This window comes from Heteronotia binoei, chromosome 11, assembly GCF_032191835.1.
Source record: "Heteronotia binoei isolate CCM8104 ecotype False Entrance Well chromosome 11, APGP_CSIRO_Hbin_v1, whole genome shotgun sequence".
Lineage (NCBI taxonomy): Eukaryota > Metazoa > Chordata > Lepidosauria > Squamata > Gekkonidae > Heteronotia > Heteronotia binoei.
This window is the reverse complement of record NC_083233.1, coordinates 49152530-49172546: the sequence shown is the minus strand read 5'-3', so window position 1 is coordinate 49172546 and position 20017 is coordinate 49152530. Positions and strand designations below refer to the sequence as shown.

General features: G+C 43.9%; 2 protein-coding genes across 2 annotated transcripts; both read right to left on the bottom strand.

The window, feature by feature from the left end:
• Window positions 1–117: 117 nt before the first annotated feature.
• Window positions 118–8062, bottom strand: LOC132579253 (glutathione S-transferase theta-1-like). The gene is made up of 5 exons (XM_060249498.1): window positions 7676–8062; window positions 2784–2871; window positions 1802–1952; window positions 480–656; window positions 118–346 (listed from the first exon to the last, which is right to left on the bottom strand). The coding sequence occupies exons 1-5, from the start codon at window positions 7869–7871 to the stop codon at window positions 146–148; spliced, it is 813 nt and encodes a 270-aa protein (XP_060105481.1). The 5' UTR covers window positions 7872–8062; the 3' UTR covers window positions 118–145.
• A 1512-nt stretch (window positions 8063–9574) lies between these two features.
• On the bottom strand, window positions 9575–17104 carry LOC132579254 (glutathione S-transferase theta-1-like). The gene is made up of 6 exons (XM_060249499.1): window positions 16717–17104; window positions 15072–15128; window positions 12516–12588; window positions 11132–11282; window positions 10390–10566; window positions 9575–9796 (listed from the first exon to the last, which is right to left on the bottom strand). Exons 1-6 carry the CDS (start codon window positions 16826–16828, stop codon window positions 9596–9598), a joined length of 771 nt encoding a protein of 256 aa, XP_060105482.1. The 5' UTR covers window positions 16829–17104; the 3' UTR covers window positions 9575–9595.
• Between the last annotated feature and the right edge of the window lie 2913 nt (window positions 17105–20017).

Genomic DNA, 20017 nt, shown 5'->3' with positions numbered 1-20017 from the left:
GGTGGCTCACGGATTTCTTTTGCTTGAACAAAAGCAAATTGTATGCAAACAAAGAAAATGTGAATGGCTACAGGCCACATGGGGTAAGGCAGAAAAAGACACAGAAAACCCGGGGACACATACAGCAAGCTGCTAGCGGCCTTGTTTATTTCAGCATCTTCAACAGCATGGGCTTAATTTGTGCTTGCATGGGGGCATCAATGCGGATGCTCTTCAGCTCACTGGTGTTCAGGATCCGTCCGTGCGCTTCCATGAATAACTCCTTCCCCACAGCACTTTCGACCCTTCTGCGCCACTCTAGGAGTTTAGGGCGGCCCTCGAAGACATCCCAGCCGGCTCCCAGGGGCTAAAGAGAGAATAAGCATGCAAGTGACAGGGCTGATTGCTTGTCTGTGGATTTAACGCCAGGTTCTACCTCCTTGTCCTTCATCCGGACCAATAAAAGAGAAGGGATGAGAGGTTTCCACAGTATGATTTACCTGCATGAGCTCTGTAACAGCCACCAAGTCAGCCAGGGAGATTTCACTTCCAACAATGAAGGACTTATCTTGCAGGAACTTATCTTCCAGCTTCCGCAGGGAAAGGGTCAGATCTTCTACTGCATCTTGCAGCTTCTCAGGGGGTACTTGCTGACCTAAGAAGATAGGGATCACCACCTGCCCCAAAACAGAGCACAGGCATTATTGACACCTGGAGATGAAACCAGGCCGAGACCTCCACCTAGAAGAAAAATTAAACAACAATCCAGTAGTACTTTAAGAGATTATTAACAGCATTTATTTTAGCATAAGCTTTTGTGAGTCACTACATCAGGATCCTAGTAACAGAGAATGAAAGGAGGTCTTTACAGTGAGACCAGTTCACATCCAGAGATCTCTTCCTCCAGGCTCCAGCTAGGTGCATTTGACCACATGTGGGCAAATGCACTAAGTATTTGTCTGAGATTTGTCCAAAATCAGATCAGAAACTGTACAGATATGTAAATTGTTCTTCAATACAGTAAGGTCAGCAGTTGTCTGGGTTGTTCAAACACAAGCAGAAATAGCTGGTCTCCCAACTGATTATCACATAGTTATTTTTCTTCCATGGCTGCTTCTTGGGTACTTTACTATTGGCTCTAGGTGAAGGAGAGGAAGAAGAAGAAACTGGATTTATATCCCACCCTTCACTCTGAATCTTAGAGCAGTTTACAATCTCCTTCACCGCCCTCCCCCACAACAGACACCCTGTGAGGTAGGTGGGGCTGAGAGAGCTCTCCCAGAATCTGTCCTTTTAAGGATAGCTCTGCGAGAGCTATGGCTGACCCAAGGCCAGTCCAGCAGCTGCAAGTGGAGGAGTGGGGAAGCAAACCCAGTTTCTCCCACATAGGAGTTCACACGCTTAACCACTACACCAAACTTACAAAGGTTTCGACCCAATTTTCTGTGTCTTAAAGAAAACCCCAAACACTAGAGATTTAATGGAATTTCTGCCTGTCACCCTGTTGTTAAAAGGTACAAAATATCAGGGAACTCCAGGTAGACAGAAGATGGTGAGGTTCCACTGTAGTCGCTACTAAAGGGTTCAGACAGCCAGTGCTGAGCTTTATGTTGCCCATCTTAGTTCCTAACAGGTTTTCATAGCTAGCTGTGTGATGTCAAAAAGTCAAAAAGTTTATCAGGCAATGTTGGCTTTCCCTGTTGTTCCTGCATCTTGCAGCAAAGGCTCTTGAACCACAGAGAATGGAATTTCAAGCACACTGAAAGACCATCAAAAAGCAACTTTTCTTCCCTCTCTCTGCCAAGAGACTTGAGAGCCTTACCTTAAGCCATAAGATTTTGGAAGCGCCTGGTCGGATGGTGCTGTGTTGCCAGGCCAAATATTCATCAACACGACCCCGCTTCTTCATATCAGGGGGGTACCAGTGACTAGGTGTATTGTACTTGCGGGTCAAGTATAGAAGGATGGCTGTGCTGTCGGATCAAAAAGTAGTGTGAGAGGTGAAGACAGCCCTGCCAGCTTTAGTTTCCCTTGATGATTTAGTATTAAAGGAGTAAGGCAGCACTGGGAATGGGAGGAAGGAATTATACTAGAATAGCCAACTTTGTATTTCATACAGGATTGACCATCAGAAATTAGCCAATGGAGCTTCTCACTACATGGCTATAGATCACATTGTAATACTTACAAGTGGAGCTGCTATTAAAGGTGCAGCTATAGTACCCAGTTGAAAAGATGGCAACCCTAGATTGTGTGTCTGTTATGTGACATCAAGTTGTTTCTGACTTATGGCAACTCTAGTTTACATCCCTAAACAAATTTCAGTCCACTGGGACTGTATTCTCTGGCAACAACAACACCCTGCTGCCTTCCAACCAGGACAATCAAAACATTTCCACCCCTGTAAAATCTGGATGCTTGCTAGACAGCCAGCAGTTAAAAACATCAATTTAAAACCTCCCCAAAGCAGGCCTCAGATTCAGTGGGAGCTCGCAGGAGCACAGCTCCTGAACCTTTCTGAGAGTTCCTCCTCCTTCTGAGAGTTCTATCTCCTTGTCCATTGAATAGTATGTGCAGCTGCATAACAATCCCTGGATGAGCTCCACCACCTATTTTTCTGCAAAATGATCCCTGCCCCAAAGATTTCACTTTTTACTTTTATGAGCAATGTTATTTTGTAAAAAGAGAATGCTTCCCTTCTTGCCAGGAGAGAGTGGCCCTAGGGTTGTAAAGCACCTTGTTAATTAACATTTACCTATAATTATCAAATAGGGAGAGCCAGAGGGCCTTTTCTTTGTTCTTACCTCTCCTCTAAAGTATAATCGCCATCCTTCAGAACTGGCACTTTCCTGAGGATATTCACCTTGTTAATTTCTTCAGTGAACTGCTGCCCTAAATGTTGGTAAAAGAGCAGCGAAAGCCATTACAATATGCCACCTCAGATGTTAGTTATGGAGAGTATAGAAGATTTTAAATAAGTAAATCAATTAGATGATGTCCAGCAGAAATTCTCAAGTATTCTACACTTTGTACTTTAGGTTTGTTTTAAAACTTGATGCCAGTGAGGCCAAAGCATTTTGCTGTGGGACTCGGGTTTCTGCAGGATCTGGGCCATTTATAAAATGGATAAAATATTTACTATGTAAGATAGATGACCCATGGGACAATCTCACCAGAAAGTGTTTTTGCCCTCAGCTATCACCACACATTTAACAGGATTCATTTCTTCACCATGATCCCATGGATCTTGGACTATCATAACTGATCAGCCCTGTAACCTAGTTTAGTGGATTGTGCTTTCATTTGACATTCTAATCACATTAATCCTAAATATGTATATGGCATGTATATATGGTTATTCCATGTCTTGAGAGAATATGAAACTGGAAGCATTGATATTGGTTGCAATCTAGGGATTGAATTTTATCCAAAAGACTGACCAAAGGATGTTAGCCAAAGGTTCTGTTCTCATGACTCTTGAAGGCTATTCTGCTTTTAGGAGACATGTGTAGAGGACATGAGAATATGAGATCCAGTAACAGCCAACTACTGAGGGAGCTCTCAAACCAGGCATTAAAGTAGTAGCCTCTTCTCTCTCCTCAGCATCAAACTTTCTGCACTTCTGTTATTGCAATTTGAGGTTGCACCATGTGAGAAAGTTTCTTCTAGGAAGGACAGGGCTACCTGTAGCTGTGGAAATACGTTGTCAAAGAGAGTGAGTGAATGGCATACTTCACTCTCTTTGTTATCTATGCAGGGTTATAGAGGTGCCCCCTTTCTTATAATTTTCAAGGTGCCCCCTTTCATATCTGCAGCAGCCAACTCCCATTTTTGCCAACCTTCCCTTCCTTGATCTTGTTTAAGACACACGGCTACACTGGCCCAATGAGATTTCATTAACCTGCCTTCCTTCCTGTGGCTTTTCCTGCAGCTGCTGCACCCACTCTGTCCACGGGACAGCTGCTGCACCCACTCTGCTCTGGAAATACAAATTGCACCCTTTTCCCACTCCAAACATCTATTAATAACCGGTTTAAAACACACAAATGCACACATCTCCTTTCTTCCCTCTCCTCACACCCAATAAGTTAACTTTAATTTATTCCTCTTTCCTTGAAGGTCGGGGACAAAGGGTGGCAATTGGGGGAGAGCTGTCTCAGAGGCACCCACTTAACTGTGGGGTGCCTCAGGGGGCGGTCCTCTCTCCAATGCTATTTAACATCTTTATGCGCCCCCTTGCCCAGATCGCCCGGGGACATGAGCTGGGATGCCATCAGTATGCTGACGACACCCAGCTCTACCTACTGATGGGAGGCCGGGCCGCTGATGCCCCTATAGATCTGGACCGGGCACTGCAAGCCGTTGCTGATTGGATCAAGCTGAGCGGGCTGAAATTGAATCCAGCGAAGACAGAGGTCCTTTGCCTAGGTCGCAGCGCCCCGGAAGGAGGGATTCCCCTCCCAGCTTTTGACGGGACGCCATTGGCACCAGTGCGTGAAGTCAGGAGCTTGGGAGTGCTATTGGAGTCCTCCTTGGCAATGGAGGCCCGGATAGCAGCCACTGCCAAATCCGCCTTTTTTCATCTTAGACGGGCAAGGCAGTTGGCCCCCTTCCTGGAACGAGGTGACCTGGCAACAGTGATCCATGCAACGGTCACCTCGAGATTAGACTACTGTAATGCCCTCTACATGGGGCTGCCCTTGTACCGAACGCGGAAACTACAGCTGGTGCAAAACGCAGCAGCCAGTCTGCTAGTGGGACTACCCCGGTGGGAACACGTGTGGCCTAGGCTGCGGGAACTGCACTGGCTGCCAATTGTGTACCGGGTTCGTTACAAGGTGCTGGTTATCACCTATAAAGCCCTATATGGCCAAGGACCTGCCTACCTTAGGGACCGCCTCTCTCCGTATGTTCCCCAGAGGGCACTGCGTTCCAGTTCACAAAATCTTTTGGAAATCCCTGGGCCTAAGGAGGCCAAACTTAAAACAACTAGGGAGCTGGCCTTCTCCATAAAAGCGCCCCAATGGTGGAATCAGTTACCGGGGGAGGTGCGGGCCCTGTGGGACCTCAACCAGTTCCGCAGGGCCTGCAAAACCGTCCTCTTCCAAGAAGCCTTCAAGACGTGACCAGACTGAATATTACGCTGCCTGTATAAATAGAGACTGTAGCACCACCATATAGTTTTTAGCTTTTTAACATTAATTTATATTTGTATCTGTATTTGTATTTATATTTGTATTTATATTGTGTATTGATTTTACCTGTATTGTCATATCATGATACTACATCATGATAGATTGTAAGCCGCCCTGAGCCTGCCCCAGCGGGGAGGGCGGGGTATAAATAAAACTTATTATTATTATTATTATTAGCCACTGCCAGTAAAGACTTTAAATGCCCTCCGATGAAAAAAATCCTGGCTGCAGGGCTGTCTCTGTGGCTTTAATCAAAGATAACTTCCTATCTGGTATTTATTTTTTCATTATTATTTGTTTACCTTAAATTTGTATGCCTCTCACTCCTCATATGGACTCTGGACAGCTCACAGTCATAATATAACAATAACAATACTTTATTGTTATAAAATCAACACACATAAGCAATTTATAATTTAAAACTTAAACCTGGTGCTATAAAATTTCTTACAAAGGTGGTCCAGGCTCATTTTAGCTCTTAATTCTCTGTATAGCTCTATTGGGTGTCATATAAATATATGATAGTATTCAGCGGCAAAGTAGTGGCAGCTCCACGTGCATTAGTTACTGTAGGCCAGCCAGAAAAGGTCGGTTTTACAGACCCTGCGGAATTGGGAGAGATCCCACAGGGCTCTTGTGGCCTCTGGGAGTGCATTCCATAAATTAGAGGCTGCCACCGAGAAGGCCCTTGTTCGTGTAGAGCATAATCTGGCCTCCCTTGGTCCGGGGATGGATAACAGATGTTGACTTCCTGAACGCAGTGCTCTCTGGGGTATATATGGGGAAAGGAGGTCCCTTAGATAGACAGGTCCTTGACATATAGGACTTTAAAGCTCAATACCAACACTTTGAAGCAGATTCAGTACACTATAGGCAGCCAGTGCAGCTCTCGCAGCCCCGGTTGAATGTGCTCCCATCGAGGGAGCCCCATTAACAACTGCACTGCAGCTTTCTGCACTAGCTGCAGTCTTCCGAGTCAGAATCAAAGGTAACCACATGTAGAGGGCATTACAGTAGTCTATCGTCAAGGTGACCATAGCATGGATCACCATTGTTAAATTGCGGTGCTCCAGGTAAGGGGCCAACTGTCGTGCTCGCTGCAGATGAAAAAAGGCAGACTTAGCAGTGGCTGCCACCTGGGCTTCCATAGTCAGAGAGTTTTCCCACAAAGTTTGGAATGGCTCATCATTATAACAATGGGTAATGCTTTATCTGTCACATTTTTATCCCACCCTTTCTCCAAGGAGCTCTGAACAGCATTCATGGCATTCTCCTCTTGAATGTTATGCTCACCACAACCCTGTGAGGTAAGTTAAGCTGTGAGAGGGTGACTGGCTGCAGGTCTCCCAGTAAGCTCCATCTGGGGGACTTGAACCCAAGTGTACTCGATCCTTGTCTGTCACTCTAGCTACTATGCTGCGATAGTTCTAATAATTATCACTGAAATAGCAAATTATTGCTTAAGGAACACAATGGTATGAGGTAATAGGCAGTAAAAATTGTAGGATTCAATAATCCTCAATGAGAGTGGGGTTGAAGCAGTCATCTAATGTTTGGAAAGCAGCTTAGAATGTACATTGTCCTCCAAGTTAATAGGAGAGGGCAAGAGATTATTTTAGTTCTGAAGGCCAAAGAGTGTGCAGTAAAGCAGTATAGCATATTGCATTATTGAAGTGAAATCTGTGGTATGAGTGGAAAGCAGGAAATTGCAAAAACAAGCCCTCAGTGGTTTCCAAGGAAAGAAACACTCTCATAGAATGGACAGAAAAAAGGTGATGGAAATATTGAAGCTACAAAGAAGATGAGTGCACTAGAGATAAGTCTTTCGGCTTTGTCAGGTTGAGACTCGGGGTGGGGTGGGGAGTAGACAGCAGAGAGAGCAAAATGCAAGATTGGACTTCTAATGGCCAAATGACAAGCAGCAAGAAAGGAAGACCAATATCCACAGGCTCTGCATGCTGATGTCCCTGGCAGATCCCCAAAATTACCCATGATCTTACTTCAACTGACTACACTGTAAAGGTGTAACATCTCTCCCACCTTCCTGTTGTTTGCTGTTTTTAATATATATATTCGTCATGTTTATCAATATATACTTCATGTATATGATGAAGTGCATGTGAAGGCGATCTGGCTGGGACATCTGTCACTCCCTTGATCTCCAGGATTGATTTGTTTGATCTGGCTGGCCAGGCAGGTATTGCCTTCCTCCCTCACCACACCATGATCATCCCTCCTAAAGATGGAAGAAGATAACCATCCCAAATAGGTGTGTATCTGAAGAAGTGAGCTCTGACTAATGAAACCATATGCCAAAATAAATGTTGTTAAACTCTAAATTGCCATTGGACTCCTGTTATATATTTTGTCCTCTCTCCTGTCCCATTGAAACTAATCAAGGACAAACTCCTAAAAGATTAATGTAACAGTTTTAACACAAAAGATGTGTCATAAGACTAAGAAAAGTATATTTCAGATAACTCTGTCCCAGTCCTGATTACCTTTAAGCATGTCTATGTTTTTCACCATGAAAGGGATGTTATTCTTCTTGGCAAAGATGTAGACTGCCCTGCAGGGCTGGGAGAGTAGGTCTAAATATAGTTCCAGCATCACTGCAGCAGGAGGAAGCCAGCTGGGAGAGTCCAGTAGTGTGACCTCCCCCACCAGTGGGACCAACAGAAACATCTTCCTAAGCATCTGATTGGTCTACAAGGTAAACAGCTTGTACAGAAAGAACCTGACAGGCCAATCAGGGGAGAGTGTGGTAGATGTTCCTGCTCTGGTTGCTCTTTAACCTTAGCAATTCCATTCCTGTTGCTCCAGGTCCAAAGACACCATTTTCTTTTGGGATGGGGAAAAGTTGACCTTCATATGAGAATCTGCGTAGGGCTTTTGCTCTGACCATCAAAGAGCATAACATTGTTTACAGATGCAGAAAATTAGAGGTAAAATGTGTTGTTAGCAGAAGACGAAAATCAACCACTCCCTTCAGAAAAGGAAAGTATTTGTCTTACTTGTTTTGGAAGGACCTACATTGTGTACTGTGATGGATCTTTTGTTAGTATTACCAGGCTTCAGGTAAGACCTGGAGTTTTTTTGAAATTACAACTAATCTCCAGACAACAAAGATTCCTGGAAGAAATGGCAGTTGCAAAAGATAGATTAGAGTATCACATCCCTTCTGAGAAGCCTCACCTTCCGCAAGCAGCATCTTCATATTCTCAGGAAGTTCTCAAGCCAGAAATGGCAACCCTTCCTCTTGTGGAGACAAACAGGTGGCTTGGCTGCTAAAAAAAAGTAGGTCTTACCTTTAGAAACAATACTGAGTAAAAGTAGGAGGAGCAAGTGTCAATTGTCTAGTGAAGAATTTCTGTGAAACTCAAATGCTTGTGCCACTTTAAACCACCAGCTGTCCAGTTAAGTTAATGATTTCACCAGTCCTTTGTTGCTTCAGGGCAGGACTCATGGCTTCCAGCACTATAATCTGAGGGAAATTCCTAATTTTGTCATGTACATTGGCAGCCAAGTATGTGCAACCTCAAAGGGCTGTATCTAGTGGTGAAAAAAGGAAGAGAGGCTCACTAAAAAATATCTATTATTTGGATCATGGGACCTATCCGTGGGGGGGGGGGGGAAGCAACAAGAAATAGTGGTTACAGTAAAGAGTGGAATTAGAAGAGATGGCGCAGAAAAGCTGATTACACTTTTGACATATTACCGGCTGCTGTATTGATGACTAGTTGGGTCCATATGCACACAGTGAGCTCCTGTCAGTTGGAGTAAGCAATACTGTACTAGACTCCATGGTCTGATTGACTAGAAATCAGTTTGATACGTTCATCCAGGGATCCCTCATCACTGCAAATGGGATCCTCTACTTTGTCTCCACAAGAAACCAAGGGGTTGAATGTGGCAGGAAGGGTCACGGGGCAGGTTGCCCCTGCTGTCTGAAATGGAACCCACCTATTGGGCAGTCAGTAGCAGGGTCAGCTTTATATGCTCAGCATAATGTCTTTATATGCTCAGTCAGAGCATCAGATGTTGATGCTGCAACAAACAAGCATGGTTACTCATCTAGAAATAGCATGGCTGCCATATATCAAGCAAAGCATAGAGGTGAGGATAAATAGAACAACCTGCCAAGTTTATTTACAGTGCTTTCGATGTAGTGTTTTGGAAAGCAAAACAGGTAGTTTTGGGTGAAGTTCTAATTGTTGATGCTATGAAAAGGGCCTAGGCTATGTTGTGAAATTGCAGCAGGCATGGCATGAATTCCTAAGAACTCCTTGGATGAGGTCAGCTAACCATGATGTTCTGAATACATAGCCAATCTCTTAAAGAGACAGATAGCCCCCATGTACAAGAAAGGCTGGATAGACACTGCCACTCAAGGGCACCTGTTCCCTCTGAAACACTTTTATTCATTTCAGTATCTTCAGCAGCAGGGGGCCCAACTGCTCCTTCAGCTGTGGGTTGATTTGTATCGTGCTCAGCTTTTGAATGTTCAGGATCAGTTCATGTGCTTGTAGGAAGATTTCCTCTCCAATTGCTTCTTCCACCCTTCTGTGCCATGCTGCTAGCTTGGGTCTGTCCTCAAAGATGTTGCATCCAACCCCAACGGGCTGCAGAATGGAATAGATGTATACAAATGCAGGGTAAATGCAGAACTTCATATATATGAAGAGATGTTCCTTTCCTATGCCTCTAGCCCCTGTAACTATGTCTTCAGGCTCCATGTCCCTACAGCAACCATACCCCTCTTCTATAACTCCCACTGACATTGCAGCCAGGGCTCATTCTGGGGCTGTCTTTGTACTGTTTAATGGCTGAGGTTATGCCAATGCTGCATTCTGACACAGGGATTAAAACTCAGAAGGGCAAATTAGGTCTTTCTGGAATTAGGATTGGAGAGTCAAAGCAAGTGTGGAAGTTTGGGATGTAATTTGCTTTCTCATGTACCATGCTTGCCCTTGGTTTGACTCACCCATTTGGGTCAATTTGGACCATTGCCCTTCTGCACTACGGCAGGCCCCTGCTTGTGGTTCATTGCTTACTGAGGTTACAGCTTCTATCATTTGAACATCCACTGGTTACCTTTTGACAAATGCTCCACACCAGAGCTCAGCCTGGAAAGTGCCAAGTGGGAGTGGAGACAAGCAACTACTAAAGAACCAGCCTTTCCTGGGCCTGAATTTTATTATCATCCAGGCCTTACCTGCATAAGCTCCACAATAGCCATCAGGTCTGCAAGAGAGATCTCATCACCCACAAGGAAAGGTTTGTCCTGAAGGAACACATCTTCCAACTGCTTCAGGGAAGTTGCCAACCCCTCCATGACCTCCTGCAGCTTCTCAGAGGGAAGCGGCTGGCCCGTGAAGAGAGGTATCAACACCTAGATGAGATGGACAGTTTTTGAACATGAACTCCCCAGCTTAACTGTGTTAAACACCCCATAAATATTAGAAAAGCGTAGGAAGTGCTGTTTGTGTGGAATTTATACACACCATCAGGAAAGAGAAAAGAGGCAACCAGGAGAAGCATTCCAAAGATATGGTAAGCAATGGGACTAAGGAACTGAGTTGATAACATGAAATTCCATGCTGAGATGGCTGCTCAAAAGCTCAGACTACATTTTTTAAAAAGAGAGCAGTCCATCAGAAGGTGGGTGAGAGACCCAAACAGGAGAGGCAATAGAGGGTCAACATTGACTGTGCATGGGGAGGAAGAGAGTAGTGTGGTAGTGAGGAGGTGTACAGAAGAAAATATGCAAGAGGGGGATGAATGGACATTTGCCATTCCTGAAAAGAATTCAAGTTCATTCTAGTAAACCTTAGGGGTTAAATCAGTAGACCAAGAAACACAGAATGGGGAAGGGAAAGAGGACCTCAGCTTTTCCTGTACCGTCATGACTCTGTGCCAAGCAATGGAGGGCACAGGGCACCCTTCAGATCCCTCACCTTGATCCACATTGTCTTGGGAGCATTGGATCGGATGTTTGTCTGGTGCCATGAGAGATATTCATCCACCTTTGCTCGTTTTTGTATGTCAGATGGATACCAGTGGTCTGGAGTGTTGTACTTGCGGCTCAGATACAGAAGGATTGCGATGCTACCAAGAGAGTAAGGGAAGACAAAGAGGGAGGAGAGAAATAAGATTATAGCTGACATTTGTCTCTGAACCAGTGTAGTCAGCTGTCCAATTAAATGGGCAGCTTGCTCAGTTAAAGTCCCTCCAATAAAGACTTGCTTGCATAAAGCTATTTTAGAAGCATGACTCAGCCACCTGACTACAACTTCCCCTCTACCCTGTTGCAGTCCTAAACACCAGGATGGTATCTTCTAAAGTCTGGAGGATTTGTATCATAAGGCCAGAATTAAATTGTTTTTATAGCTACCCCCCCAGCTGTAGAACACCCTTCCTCTCCTACAAAATGTTTTGCCCAAATCCAAGAATGAAAGTGGCTGGGGAGGGTTTCTGTACAGATTTATAGACCAAGATGGGCAGCTGTGTTTGTCTGTGAGCAGTGATTCACAAAAGCTGACACAAATTTTGTTAGTCTTTAAGGTGCTACTGGACTCTTGTTCTTTTCTGCACATTTATATATCCCTCCTTGTCCTCAAATTATTATTGGCTCACTACAATACTGAGTATTGCCTGTCTCAATATTGCATTCTCAAGGCTGCTTCCACACCAGGATGATCCCCTGGGGTGCACTCATCACTGACATAAAAATTATGCTAGTAGGTATACCCACATCTGAGTGTTTTTTTAAAGCCAGTGAGAAGCCTGGGGGTGATGGTTGCGGGGAATACAAATGCAAGGGAATACTGAGAGATAATAGAGATTGGGGGAGGAGTTTGAGAAACAGTTCTTCCTGTCCACACTGTAGGCAAACCTGCTCTCATAGGGTTGCTAGCCTCCAGATGGGGCCTGGAGATCTCCTGCTTTTACAACTGATCCCCAGCTGGCAGAGATCAGCTCTCCTGGAGAAAATGGCTGCTTTGAAGGTTGAGCTCTACAGCATTGTACTATGCTGAGGCCCCTCCCTTCCCCTGCCCTCTCCCAGCTTCATCCCCAAAGTCTCCAGGTATTTTCCAATACAGACCTGGCAACCCTCTCTCTCTGGAAAGGTAGGAGAAAAGCAGATATGGGAATCACTGGGGCAGACTAGAGAAAAGCACAAAAGGAGACAGAAGGAAAATGACCACATCATGCGAATGTTCCAAAAATACCTATACCATTTTGAGAGCCAGGGCAGAGAAAATCTGTCATGGGGAAGTAGCCTATGGGTCATATTATGAGGTTATGGGTCAAAGAATTCCTCCTTTGTGGCCTTCTTACCATTCTGATAAGCAAAAGGCCTCATCCCTCAAGACAGGAACTTTCTTTACCACATTCATTTTGCGCAGCTGCTCTAAAAACAAAGGAAAACAACAGTCTAGAGTCGGAGTAGAGGCAAGGCAAGTGTGCCCACATGTGCACATTTTTTCAGAGGCTCTAGTTAAACAGTTCTCCATTTCCAAGTATCCATCTAGTGATCTTGAAAATCTGTCCAGATCCAAAAAATCAAGGAAGACCTGATTCTACACTGGAAACAAGCAAGGCAAACAATTTTTCTAGGAGATGGTAAAAATTATGACACTGGGTTGAAGATGGATGTAATGCAACTTTTTTCTTCCCATGGTGGGTAGCTGGATGTACACCCCAGGGTCTGTCTGTCCTTCATAGTGAACCTTCACATTTTATAATCAGGCTGTTGTGTTTCATAATCACAGACATCTCTGTAACAGGTCATTTTTTAGTTCCGTAACAGCCAAAGTGCACTACTCAGGTATCCCTCAAATAATTGTGGCCTGGTAGTGATCCCTGCATTAGAGAGACAGACAGATGGAAAGAGACTGTTCTAAACTGATTTCCAGAGCAGGATCTGGCAAGAGGACTGGCCCAGAAGGCAAAGTACAAGGGCAAGATGTCTTATCTTTAGTCCTTCACATAGGAAAATCAGAAGCCAATCTCATCTCTGGAGCAACAGAGCAGCTCCTCTCAGGGCTCCAACAATTTCTTTGGAAGAGGTCACAGTTTGTGTGCACAGGTTGGGTAAGCAGAATAGAATCTCCACAACATCAGCTGCCCTTTGGATTCTGCAAGGTCATATTTGCACTGTAAACAGAAATATAAGCAAATGAAGAGGGATGGAATTCTGATTTTTAAAATGGCATGCCCGAATCTCCTCTTATGGGAAGAGAATGTGTGCCTCACCCTCTCTTTGGAGAGAGCTGGGCAAGCAGGCTCATGCTGCATACTCAAGGCTTACTGAATCTTGCTTGTGCAAACAGCTCTGCACACACCTCTCGGCATCACAGCCAAATTTGTGTTTAATATTCTGGTGCTTAACGGCTATTATAAAACTGTAGCCATCGCAGCCTGGTGTCTCCTAAGGAATGCTGGAAATGCAATTTAGTGAGGGTGTGTCTCTAGCTGTGAGGTGATGGAACACCTCTTCTGCCTCTTTCTAAGTGCCCACTGCCCCTCCTCACATTTGCACTGCTCCAGGTACCCACTCTCCTCTTGCAATCTTTATACTGATAATTGCTTTTGCTGGTCACTCAGGAAAAAAATTAAACCAGAAATTCCAAATTGTGGGGGAAGCATGGAAAGAAAATACACATCAGCAGATGCTGCTCTAGACCAATCCTTCTTTGCTTTCACAAAACAGTGGTTGATGGACTGCATTCTTCAGGCCCCTCTGCACACTGCCTAATCCCTACAGGGAAGCTTTTGCCACTATGACCTAAGCAAGATGTTTAGTGGTCCTTAAGAAATGCATGCAAGTGTGCTCAAGGTCCACATTGTCTAAACCTATTTAGATATTCTAAATCTTTCATCTGCATCATTCAAGACAGAATCAACATGTATATCTTTTTCATGCACAGAATCTACATGTATATCTTTTTCACACGCACCTCATAGACCTTAGGGCCACAATCTAATTTGGTTTATAGTGGAGGTTGAACCATGCATCTGGCAACTTGTTTCTTAAGGGAAATTCTTTCTTGGTTGTTTCACTTTTAAAAAGGTCAGAAGTGAAGGCTGCTGCTCTGGCTGTCTCCTGCACGTTGTGCTTTTGCACAAATTATCAAAAAGGTTTTAGTAGCAGTGTTGGTGACACAGAGCATGTGATGGATTATGAGTAACACTTCTGTATTGCAAAATATGCATACCCATGCAAAAATTCTGCCTCTTTTCTATTTACATTTGCTAATGTCAATGACAAAATAAAAAAATCCTTGAACGTTGGCTCATTTTCCTGTGGTGCTTATTAGCCACTCGTCTGGTGAAAGAGTTCTGGCATACTCAAAAGCTTGCATGCTCTTTTGTGTCATTTTGGTTTGTTTTAATAAAAGGTATTATATAGCTTTTGATTTTGGATTTGCTTTAGACCAATGTGATTACTTGCAGCCTTTTCCACTTATCAGTGCTGCACTGGCACAAAACCATTGCAGGAGCCATAGGGCACAATCTTAAGCAGTTCTACACAAAAAGAAGTCCCATTTCATTCATTGGGGATTATTCCCAGGAAAGCATTCATAGGATTGCAGCCATATTCACCTGGAAGCATCTGAAAAATTCAAGGACAGGTATGCAAAGTAGGGAAACTAGCCATATGAGTTAAACAAATAATATGTTGAATGACAACCCCTCCTCAGCCCCCCCAGGTGGAGGAACTGCCAAATGACCAGTTGGAGCAGCAGCATGAAAGGAGGTGCTGGTGACTTGTGCTTCTGGCCATAGCAAGGTCCTTTTCCATTATACTGCCTAGATTGCTGCCTTGCCTATATCATTGGGCCAGCCCTTGAGATTACCAGTACTCTTTTATATCACATAAAAGCAGTTTACCTGGCTGTGCCGATCCTGGGCTCATTTCACCTGGTGCTTTCATTCCCAGGATGGAATCTGACAACATAAATGCAATTACACATAATATGAAGGGTATGTGTGCTCCTTGCTAGTTGCTCTGAAGAGAGAAACTTTTTCCTGTCTAAGCAAAACCGATTTGAATATTGCCTACTGCTCAGCTTCAGGATCCTGCCTACCAGAGCTAGCAAACATATTGGGTGCTTTCACACAGTGACTGTATGCAAGTGGATCTTGCTATTCTTACACAGTAAAAATCCAGTTGCAAAGCATGTTATTTAGTGTGTGTGAATGCACACCCAGAGTGTAACCAACACAGCTTCAGAGATCACAACTGCAGGTTCTCCAGTTGCTGAGCAGAAGGCCCACTGGCTGAGAGCTCATATTCCCAGGAAACAACAAAAGTGGCACCTATCTCCAGGCAGGTTCAGAAGGTAGTCATATTGCTAGATTTGAGTCCAGTGACTCTTTAGAGATCCACAAGATTTAAGAGGTAGGAGCTTTTAAAAGTTCCCTTTGGTATCTGATGAAGGAAGCTTTGACGCTCGAAAACTCATACCTGCAAAATCTGGTTGGTCTCTACAGAGCTACTGGACTCAGATCTATCTCTATACAGCAACATCTCTTGTTCCCATCTTCTGCTCATCAGTACCTTGGTCCCAGGATGAACACCTATCATGGTGGTTCTTTGTTATCTGACCTGGGTAGCAGAGGGAAGGTGGATTTAGAGTACACATGTGCTATCAAGTTGGAACCAATTTATGGTGACCCCATCAAGGGACTTTCAAGGCAAGCGAGAAGCAGATAGGTGATTTGCCATTGCCTTCCTCTACAGAATGTTCCTTGGCAATCTTGCTAAGCTATTACCAAGCTAGATAACACTGAAGGTGTACAGAATATCCTGTCTTTTCATCAGGATTCATTAATCTATTCCAGAGTCATTGGATACATGTTAGTTTCCCTGGACATACTGCTTATAATTAAAAGTTATTGTTCTCCTTCAAAAGACATTTGGAGATGGGATGCTATAGAAGGTGGTTGACTAAAAATTAACAAATTCAATACAACGACTCGCACCTAACTTAATAGAGACCTGAGATTCCTAAATCACTATAGGTGTCAATAGCTGTCATATCCCACCCCTTATAGTTGTTAATTCACCCACTATTTCACTGCTTCCTGCATTAGATTTGATGTTTTCTTTTTCTCTGCTGTTGATTGAAGGAGTCTCAACCCCCCATTATAGATGAACCAATCATTCTTTTGATTGGACCTCATTCTGTATCAGCCTCCCTTTGGAACATTTTCCACATTCCTTCTTCTGAGTTTTTAACCCAACCTCATGGATGTACATTTTTAAGCATGTGAGGAAGAGAGCTCTGATTAATCAAAGTTCAGACTGAAATCAGTTTTTCTTAGTCTTTAAGGTGCTACCAAACTCCTGTGTAATGATCACTCTTGTCAAGTACAACCCCCACTCCATCCCAAAGCGTGCAATAAAGGACCCACCCTTTGGGGTCACTGTAACTGCTTATATTTCACAGACCAAATTTCTTCAGGAAGTAAATGAAGAACCATGATATCAGTCCAGCTTTCTCCCTCCCTTCAAAGTTTTGCCCCTCCTCACCTCTAAACACTTCCACATCCTTGAACTCAAAGGGGATGTTGTTCTTCTTGGCAAAGATGTAGATGGCTCGACAGGGCTGAGAGAGCAGATCCAGGTAGAGCTCCAGCCCCATGGTGGTATCAGCTGGGCAGAGAGAGTATCAGCTAGCTACATGGACTCTTGTGCTGATCTGCTTCGGCAGGAAGCGTTCCCGGGAATAACAGAAACCTTTATATACAGAGAGTTGCAAAACTGGGAGCCAACCCAACTAGTGCCAGATGTTCTACAAGGGGTGGGGCGGGGGCTGAAGCAAGCCAGTTATGAATTTTTACAAAAATAAAAGCACAGAGCAAAAGCGTAGTTGGGATAGGCGTGGATGATCAAGGCCCTTGATTCCAAAGGTCAGGGCAGACAAGCAGTGGAACTGGGTACTGTTTGGCTTAGTCAGCTTTCAAATGGAATCAGAGCTCAGAGACCATTAGTTCAAACTTTTCAGTCAAATAAATATCTTACATTTAGCCTGGTGATTTAGTATCCTGAAATTTTTGGAAATAGTAACTTTTCTAATTCAGTGGCAAAATGTTGGACCCCTTAATAGTTCCTACATTTGCACAATGACAATACACTCAGCCCTTCACATTCAAATATTGTTTTTGCGCTTGTCTTTTTCAGCTACCCCAAAAAAGAACTTATATTTCTCTATCCGAAAACAAAAAATAAAATAGAAAATGAGAGCTAATTAGAAACAGCTTTACCTGCTCACAAGGCATATTTTTGTAGCAGGAACTCCTTTTCATATTAGGCCCCCCCCCATCTGATGTAGCAAATCCTCTTGGAGCTTACAGGGCTCTTAGTATAGGGTCTACTATAAGCTCCAAGAGGATTGGTTACATCAACCTAATATGCAGAGGAGTTCCTGCTTCAAAAAAAAAGCCCTGCCTGCTCATCAGTTTGAAGACTCAGGATCATCTACCAACTCAGACCTACTTGTAACACTCATCCAAATTTAAAAGGCCTTTCTTATCACCATTATCAATATATCTATTTCTCAACATGCCCTCATGTGTGAATACTTAAATCCAGAAACAGTACCATGGGTAGACAAGACATATATTTCTACAAACCAGAGAAAACCCCCACGTTTGTAGAAAAATCTAAAATCTAAAAAAAAAAAGGGAGGGTTTTAAACCCCCCCCCCAAATGATAGAAACAGCACCTGAAGCTCTAAGAAATGGATGCCATCAGTAAGCACTGCTAGGCAGCCACAACAATATTGCCAGCCTTCAAGCCTTGGTTTCTGTTAGCAAAAAGCAGGGAGGGGCACAACCTTTCCCAGGGCTGATTTGGCCTTTGAGGAAGGACTCATGAGTGCCAGCCTGGCAGTAGTCCTGGGCAACTTGCATGACTATCCCATAAAAGCCAGTGTGGAATCGTAGTTTCAGACTAGGATCTGGGAGACCCAAATTTAAATCCTCACTCTGCTGCAGAAGCTCGCTGAATGACAGGCAAAAGGCCTTGGGAACTGGAGCTGCCAAAAGGGGTTGATACAGGGAGAGGTGGCCCTTCAAGTACATGGGTCTTGCGTTGTGACAGGTTCTAAAGATAAGTTCCAACACCTTGAACTATTTCTGGAAACAAACTAGCAGTCAGTGAACAGTGCTCAAAATAGTTGCAATATATTCTTGCCAACCAGCCCCAGATTGTGAATGGGCAGCTGGCACAATTGGCACTCGTTTCAGAATTGTTGCCAAGGGCAGGTCAGTCCCACCTAGAGTGATGAATTACAATAACTCAGCTGTCTTTGATTCCCCTTTTAGTAATGTAACTGAAAGCAAGTAGACCTTGTTTTTGAAAGCTGTTCCAAAGCTTAGAACCCCTGCGGCAACCCAAAATTATAAGTTTTAAAATTCTCTCTAAAGCTGTATTATTAACTGTCTAAATTTGAGTAGGAAACTGTTTGACTTCAGAAACTGAATTATATGATCTCTAGTCACAATTCACAGCCTTACAACCCAGCACATGCTCTTAAGATGTTTTTAAAATACAAAAATGTAATCTATAGTTGCTTTAAAAAAACAAAAACCCTGTCTATATACGGAGGACTTCTAATCCTCCGTCTAATCCTCCGCCCTGAGCCACTTGTTGGGAAGGGCGGGATAGAAGTCATAAAAAAATAATCAAGGAAAACTCTGGCCCCTGCCCACAATCTCCAAAGCTCTTCTATATGTTCATGCCCTTTCTTCTGAGTGCAGATTCCCTTGTTCCTGGGTAGAGATTTTCCCCAGCAGGCCTTGCTTGTTCCTGTACATAGATTTGTACATTCCTCTTTCCCCCAGGGAACACGTTTCCTTGGCATTTCCATCACTTTAGGGCATGGAGGGTATATGTGTTATTCATGCAGGTGGAAGACTTCTGCCAGTTCTGGAATTCCACTTCTGGATGGTTACACTCAGGGTTTTTTTTTATGAGCAGGAATGCACAGGAACGCAGTTCCCGCTAGCTCGGTGTCAGGGAGTGTGGCTTAATATGCAAATATGTCCCTGCTGTTCCCCCCCCCCCTACAAAAAAACTTATGCGAAACAATGGTGGTCAGGGGGTGTGGCCTAATATGCAAATGAGTTCCTGTGGGGCTTTTTCTAACAACAAAACTCTGGTTACACTTGATAAGTCTCTAAAGAAGAACATACACTACTCTACAGGATCCAGAAGATTCACAGAGAGGTAACTTAATACTTCTATTTGACCCAGTCCTGGCCAGTAGTGCCTGGGAGTTTTCAAGTTGCACAGAACTTAGACCCAGGCTAGATACTAAAGAAAAAATAATGACATCTCAGGGAGCTCATTTTCTTCCTTTCTAGGGCCTTGTTTGGGAGGAGGGTTGAGTTAATAAGGGCCCTTTTCAATGTCAAAGGCAAGAAGCAAGCCTAAAGGGCCACACAAGGTGGACTCCACAGTGGTCACTGTCCACAACCATCAGCAGTTGCTGCATACCATTTTAGGGAAGTTTGAGAAAAACCTAAAACAGCCCAAAGGCAATAGGAAACCAACCTGGAGCTCCACCGGATGTCTATAATGTTTCTCTATGCTTAAGACACACAACTGAAAAACAGCAGCATCACACATACATCTGCCCAGAGGATGAAAACCTCTGTGGTTGATCCACTGGAATTTCCTTTACAAAAGACAACAGTGAAACTGGGATTGGACTGAGAAGCCCAGAGGCTCAGGTTGTTAATTATGTTGTGGCTCAGAGCCAGGCATAACATAATTCTATGGAGGCAGAATCTGTTCTGCCTTCATGGAATTGTGCTACGCCTGGTTC